Below are 7,223 nucleotides of genomic sequence, written 5' to 3' on the forward strand. Positions count from 1 at the left end.
AGGGGTGGCAATAATTATCAATCTATCGCTACCACCTTGAGTCAGTGTTATAGGAACACAGAAAGTAAACATGGGAGAACAATTATGTGTGGGTTGGGACGAATCCGCGATGGAGAGTCTGTGTGCCGAGAGGAGTGTTACAACAAACATTGCTGGGACAGATTCATCATCGTGTGTTGGTTGGGTTCCGGCGATTGACAGGAGTCACGTAGCCATCCGAATCGTTTTTTGGTGGCCGCAGATAGATAGAGATATCGTAACTCTTGTACAAACTTGTGTTGCTTGTTCTCTCCGGAAGGCTTCACATTTGCGCGCGGGGGGATTTCAACAGCCAGGGAAGATATAGGGATAAAGTTGATAGTAGGTCTCCCAGTAACAGGCGACCAGTATGACGCTATAGTACATACTGTCTGCAGACTTACAAGGGTAACGCGTTTCGTGCCAACGCAGCCAACTGAAACCGGAGAAGACGTAGCTAACATCTTAGTTAAAGATGTATTACGTTCGCGTGGCATTCCGGAATAGAGTGTCAGCGACAGAGATACCAGGTTTACCAATGACGTGTGGGCGAGTTGGTGTAAGCAACCGAGTATTCAGCATGTACGTCAAGTGTCTACCATCGGCAAACAGATGGAGAGACAGAACGGACGAACCAAACTGTAGAGCAGATGTTGAGATGCTGCCTGCTAGTGGGAGAATGCGCCGCCCTTATTTATTATTATATATTATTATTTATTAATCTTTCTCTCCTTGAATATGCAAAAGCGTTACGGCCTAGGTACGGTGGACCGTTCAGTGTTATAAAGATGGTAGATTGTAACGCTGCATAATTGCAACTCCCCCCGTCGTGGCTCATCCACCCGGTGTTTGATGTTGCGCTTCTGAGACCGATGACAAAGGAGCCCCTTCGCTTGTCGAGGTATTCAAGACCGCAGCAGCCGCGGGATGAAGACGAATACCAAATCAAAGGGATTCTAGATCACCGAATAACAAAGGAGGGTAACAGGGGTGATTAGGGGTTTTCTGGTGCACGGACAGGATGCGGAGAAAACGTGGGTTCCTGAGTCAGACCTACAGAGCGCGAGAGGATCAATTCACAGCTACTTCAGGGGGCGCTTGAAGAACACGAGTCCTAGAGGGGGGATGGTGGAGGACCACAGGGGCACCTCCTACAGTGTTTCGTAACGCCACCGTTACAGGTGATCGAAACTGTAAGCGACAAGAACGGAGAAGACGCTCAGGGCAGTAAAAGACCGCCACCGACTACTTCGTCTACGTACGGACTTTTGGCATCTAAACGACACGCGAAAGAGGAACCCTAACCCGTTCAGCACAGTGCACCGGCCGCGGCGGCAGCAGATTCGTCACTGCGGGAACGTGTTGACAGCCGAACTTATTTTGACAGGGACGCGTCGGGTCACGCTGTTCACATTCGAATTGCCGGGTTTGTGGGTCGGAAAACTCTAGGATAGGTCTGCTCTGTACGGCTCCCGCTCTTTCTTACCCCGGTCCTTAGAAATCGTTCCACCTGATGAAATTTTCAGACGTTAGTGGGCAACGACGGCCATACGGTCTCAAGTGGAACGACGGGCATATGGCATATGAGGATTAGTCACGCAGCGATCCTAGTTAAACGCTCGCCCTCAACTGGTCAGTTGGTGACCATACGCCAAGGAACGCCGCGCATACGACCTGCGACCGCCGACCGCTCCTGGTGGCATCGGGAAGTACTGTAGTGCTGATCACCCGAGACCTGACGTCAGTGGGAGCACGCCACGGCACAGGCTGCTAATAGAATCACGTACGCGACGAAGACCAAAAGGTATCACGAGTGGTACGCCAGTCTCCATCTCCTTCTGTCGGCATTTCCTGAACGGTCCTTGGTTCTCCAACCGGCTCGGCGGAGCAAATGCCAGCAGGCGCGAGGCTGGCGGTCGGCAGGCTGCTTCGGAGCTTTTGGAGCGAGCCACCCTCTGATCACCTGAAGGAGTCGAGGGCCCGGAACCTGCCCTGGAAGGTCCGGGAAGAGCTAACAGCTCTCTTGATGCGAGGTGGCGTCCCCCTTCTCGGCTTAGCCGGTCCGGTGCCGTCTAGCGTCCGTAAGTCACAAACCCGGGTTTCTCCTTTGTCGGAAGTACATCATGATGACGACCAGATTTTCCTTCTCCATTCTACGTGCGCGCGGGCCTCTCCGGTGACCGAGCATTGGAGACTGGGGAGGCGGAGCCACGTTTCTATCCACTCTGCATGATCGTTTTCCTGTGATAATGAGAGGTTCGATTCCTGGATCTGGAAGGCTGAAATCTGACTGGAGTTACTCGGTGTCGGCGGTTAGGATTGTTGTTCAGCCAGATTCCGGCGTATGTCGCACCCGGAAATCCTCTGGTCCGAACTTGGCCGTGAACATCGTTTGAAAGGGTTTCTTGGGCTACACGGCCTGGGCTTCGGGTCAGTCGGGGTAGCGGGCTCTCTTCGGCAACGGCTCAAGCGTCCGATACAGCGACCTGGATGCTTTTTCCAGAGGTTCTGTTGAGTCTTTTCCACGCTTTGAATGGGACAGTTCGCGAAGTGGGTCGAGGTGAGCTAATCTCATTTGTATAAGCATTCCCTGGTATCTTCTTATGCCACCTTCGAGTTGTGTTGTGGTACTCCCTCTCTCCTTTCTGGGGGCGTAGGCGTTGCCGGTTGTCCTGCCGGACCTTCTCTACGCCGTGCCGGAGTTTTATCGCCAGATCGGGGTCGGATAGTTTTCGTTTTAGACTTCCCTGCTGGGGCCGCTTATCTGCGTCAACCCCACTCCGAGCTGAAGCTTGCAGCTTGGTCAGTGGCACTTCAGTTTGTTCATTTGCGTATTTCCCATTCATTGGCTAGTGCCGTACGTATTTGTGGTCCGCCGATTACCTGTATGGCAAGTAGACATGCGTACACCGGGCCGAGGAAGGCCAAGACATTCCCGGTTACGTGAAGCCGTGTAAATCACTTCTCTGATGAAATGCTCGATCCTCCGGTTTGGAAAGGGTTGAAGTTTCATTAGGGTTTTCTCCTGTTCCACAGCAAAAGAGCCTTACAACTAATCTTACAGCGTCTCTCTTACCCGGATGTCTTTCTTTTGTGTATTTCTTTGAATGCAGGTCGCAGTGGCGAGTCTAGGTGAGGTCTGCGATTTGTGTAGCCGTTGCTGGTTCTTACGATTCCACGTTCTCGATGTCTTGTTCGTATTGTCACTCTCCCGTAGCGCGTCTGGTTGCCAGTTGTTCTTTTAGGCTTTCTCTTAACGTAGTCCGTCTCGAAGTTCTTCCGCCAGGCATGGGTTAGAGAGATTCTCTTTCAGGCTTCTCTAGAAGCCATCAACTACCGCCGACCACTCTTCGAGCAGGGTCAGTGACAAGGCACTTCATGCTCTGTGGATGGGGCAGTGCTGTATGAATGCCCAGTCTAGATCGGTGTCCGTGCCTTCTTTCTGTAAGCTGTTTTCTTATCTCTGCATTCCTACGCACCTAAAAGCACTAAAGAGGAGAACGGTGAATAGGGGGGGGCAGCTCGGGATTTGAAGTGAGGTGTAATCAAGAGTAAAAATCGTAACGGAACCGAGTCAGTCTCTTCACATACCACCGGGTCTCAGTTTTTCTATAGAACGACGCCGAGAAGAACACTACACTTAGCAGTCAAGACTGCTTGTAGATGGTCTTCCTCTGCCTCTCACTATTGAAATACGGTACGTGTCTGTGCAGGTGTGGTACTTGAGTTGCCCTGGTGTGTAAACAGGCGTACGTACAGTGAGTATATTCAATGTGTGAGTACTGTGTCTACGTAGAGCTGCGTTTGTACAGATATACATACATAAGTTCGCCACCAGCCTGGCTGGAAAAGCTCTCTATATGTATATATACATGGAAAAGCTCCATAGGTACGCGTCGAGCAGTCTCCTGAAAACGACTACTAAAAGAACAGACAGTATCTATGTGGGGTGACGAAAGGCGCCAGACATCTATGGAATCCAGGAGTTTCTCTGCACGTGTACGAAGACTTGTATCTCTCTGTACGTATAGATACTGATGCAGAATCCATTCACAGAAACATCTGGCAAGGTAGCATACGTAATTTGGAAGGGTTCATTTTCCTTTCATCTAGCCTTACCCGTGTGTCAAGACAGACAGAGGAAAGTAAGGACGGACACACACTTCAGCTTTGTCCACACAAATTCACTCCACTACCGCAAGAATGTGACGGCGACAATCCTGTTTACGCTGTACATGATGCAGATAGAGAAAACGCAAGTTTTTCTCTAGTATGCTCCCGGGATGACCGCGTTTAGTTGTGGTTCACTATAAAGGCGGAAGGTGCTTTGCCGGTGTAGGCACGAGGAGCTCGTTCACGGGTTTAGGACGGCAGCGGACTGCCACAAAGGTCTCGTCTCGTTCAGTTGAGACTCAGACACACTGGCTAGCCTTCATACAGCGTGGCGTCGCTGGTTCCGACAGACCAACCAGCCCACTGTTCCATATCACACCTAAATTATCTGCGGTATCGTCACTGTCAATCTTCGATCCTTCCTGAGTACCACGGTAGTGAGTATGGCTGGCCATACTCGACAAGGACCTGCGAAATCAACGCCCCGATTCTGAAAAAATTCCGAGTAAGACACATTCCAGCGAATCACTACACAAATATTCAAATCTCCATTTACCGCCCGCATCATCTTATAGTAACTGCGTTATTTACGCAGTGCGAGGTTGGTATCGCAGCGGTGTTCCGCGCCAAACGGATACTGTGCTGGATGAGGAATACAGCAGCTCTCTTCTCTTTTTTTTCCGCCATTCTCTTTGCACGGCTTTGGTTCCTTTCGTTTTTTTTTCGCACAGTCTCGAACCTTAAACTTGCTTCCACTGAAGATCGGTCGGACAAGAACGAAGGCAAGACCGAGCGATACCATGAAGGGCTTTCCATTTGCGCTGTGAGGTGTTTTCTTCTTGTAGCAAGATCAGTGTTCAATCACAAGTGCAAGCCTTGCAGCTGCATCGTCAGTTCTGAAAGCCAGAGCCCTCATCCACTGCAATGACACATGCCAACGCATGTATATAAATATATATATATATATATTATACCCTCACATATGCCGTCTACATTCCTACATGGAAAGATGCAGCAACATTGAAACTCGTGTTTTTTCTCAGACACGATGGGTTCAGATTGTCTTTCTCTTGTGGCAAGAGTTGCAAATGGACGAAGAATTTCTCCGACTATGATTGGCATCAATTATCAGCGCCTCACGGTCTCCAACCTGGGGAATCGTAAATCTCTCTGTTGTTCTTCGATAAATGAATGCCGAATCGCTGGTGACCGGTCACCAGCTTCACCTCAACATCAATAGTATGTTTCTGCAGTCTCTCTCCGGCAGTACAGCTCAGTACTCGAACATACTCAGGGCTCTCTGACAGTACAGCGCAGCAATGGGATATACTTGAATGAACGTCTTATCTTTCCGAAAAGAACCAACAATGTCTTTGTGTTTGGATGACCATCAGATTCGCTCTTGAACTCTACTGACCCTCTCTGCATCCGCGCCGTGGGTTTCTACCACTGGAGGAGATATGACAGGCGGAAGGCCCCTGACCCAAGCTGCAGTATAGAAGGCAGACGCCTGGAAGAGTCGCGTGTCCGTCGAGGGTGCGCCCTATAGAAGCATGCATTCGCCAGAGAGACCTTATGCGCCCAGAATCTCCGCTGCCAGCGTCAGAGACCCCGGAGGTGAACGACGACAACATAATACACCAAGGCACTTGCATCACATGTGTGAAGGCAGCAGATCTCATGAGGGACCTCGGGGGGATTCATAAAGGACATCCCGCCAATGCGTTAGCGGGGCATATCTCATCTAGAGAATGGTGATTCATGCAACAGAAGAAAGGAAGGCCGCCTCTGCTCTTTCCTACGCCGAACCGCACATGAATCCTATGGCATCGTAAGCTGGAAAATCTTACTACTTCAGCTGCACGTGCCCGCTTGCATCACGACTGCCTCCACCCTAACCTCTAAAAGCTGATGCCGCCTTCTCATACCCGATTCGTCCAGTGGGAGCTGGAAAGTCTTCGGAATAACCTGCTTCTTTTAACGCGCAACAAGCGAACTACCTGCAAGCAGCATTTGCTACTCGGCGTCGCCGAGGAGGCCGCCATGAATGAGATTACTTGAACGTTTTTCCCTCTCCGTACCGAAATGTACCGACCTTCATCCCTTAGAGGGCGTAGGCGGCAATCGAGGCCCACCCGCAGGCTGGTTCGTCTGACTCCATGTTGACAGAGAACACAAAAGCTCGCTCAACGTATCCATTTCATCACCTCTCCTTCCCATGTCTTGGGCTCTTCTCCCAGTTGTCCCAGCTTCTCCCAGTTTTCGCGGCTAACAAGATCCTTTAGGTATTTCCAGCCGGGCCTCCTGTTTCCTGAGACGTCGTCCAAATAGACCTCAGGAAAGAAATCCATGAAAGCTGCCCTTGTCCGCAATCTGGTGTCTCCGTCCACGTGAACGCCTAGTTGTAGTTCAGTCGCCAACTTCAGTCCACCGTGAGGGGTGGCGAGAAGCTCCCTCACAATGTCGTCCTTTTGCTCATCGGTCAACTCCTCATCCGGCTCCGGAGTACAGACGATCGGATCTTCATCGAGCTCCGAATCAGGTCCCTGAAGTTCGCTGTTAGCTTCCGCTTTCTGTTGGTCCATAGCAGCCGGCCCGACCGGGTCAGTTACGTTTTTTACCAGCACTAAGGTGACGGTGATCAAGATGGCGAGTACTACCACTCTAAGGACCGCCCAAACCGCCTTTGTTCTTCCCTTCCAAACACGCTCCTTCCACTTGTTCATTTCGCTGACACCAGCGGCACCCTCCTCGTCGGTCCTCCCTATAAGTGGCAAACCCACGATCACTTCAGATGCCTCAGCATCAAACGAACTGCAGAGTTCCGAAGTCTTCTGCGACTCGGATAGTGATCTTGGCGCCGCCGATCCAACTTCACTCACGGCGGTAACTCGCCGTGGCGCACACATCCACGCAATTCTTGCAATTTGCCACAGAACGAGGGCGGCCAGAAAAATCGAAGTCCTGGAGGCCAGAAGCCTCGCTCGGAGACCGTAAGACGGCCTGGCAACCGAGCCTATACGCCGTCTTCTCGCCGAGCTCAAATTTGTCGTCGGTGGCGGCTGCTTTGGATTCAGAAGGCGACTGCCCCC

At 51.2% G+C, this 7,223-nt stretch overlaps 2 protein-coding genes across 2 annotated transcripts; both read right to left on the minus strand.

Annotated features, from left to right (window-relative positions):
• Positions 1-3,416: 3,416 nt before the first annotated feature.
• CSUI_006427 (uncharacterized protein) lies at positions 3,417-3,954 on the minus strand. The gene has a single exon (XM_068066587.1). It carries the CDS (start codon positions 3,836-3,838, stop codon positions 3,659-3,661), a length of 180 nt encoding a protein of 59 aa, XP_067921442.1. The 5' UTR covers positions 3,839-3,954; the 3' UTR covers positions 3,417-3,658.
• Positions 3,955-5,173: 1,219 nt separating this feature from the next.
• Positions 5,174-7,217, minus strand: CSUI_006428 (uncharacterized protein). The gene has a single exon (XM_068066588.1). It carries the CDS (start codon positions 7,038-7,040, stop codon positions 6,318-6,320), a length of 723 nt encoding a protein of 240 aa, XP_067921443.1. The 5' UTR covers positions 7,041-7,217; the 3' UTR covers positions 5,174-6,317.
• Between the last annotated feature and the right edge of the window lie 6 nt (positions 7,218-7,223).

Source organism: Cystoisospora suis, assembly GCF_002600585.1.
Source record: "Cystoisospora suis strain Wien I chromosome Unknown contig_3255, whole genome shotgun sequence".
NCBI classification, from domain to species: domain Eukaryota; phylum Apicomplexa; class Conoidasida; order Eucoccidiorida; family Sarcocystidae; genus Cystoisospora; species Cystoisospora suis.

What these genes read in the sequence shown, in the direction of transcription:
- CSUI_006427 (XM_068066587.1), bottom strand. Translation starts at nt 3,838, where the DNA reads ATGTATATCTGTACAAACGCAGCTCTACGTAGACACAGTACTCACACA.
- CSUI_006428 (XM_068066588.1), bottom strand. Translation starts at nt 7,040, where the DNA reads ATGTGTGCGCCACGGCGAGTTACCGCCGTGAGTGAAGTTGGATCGGCG.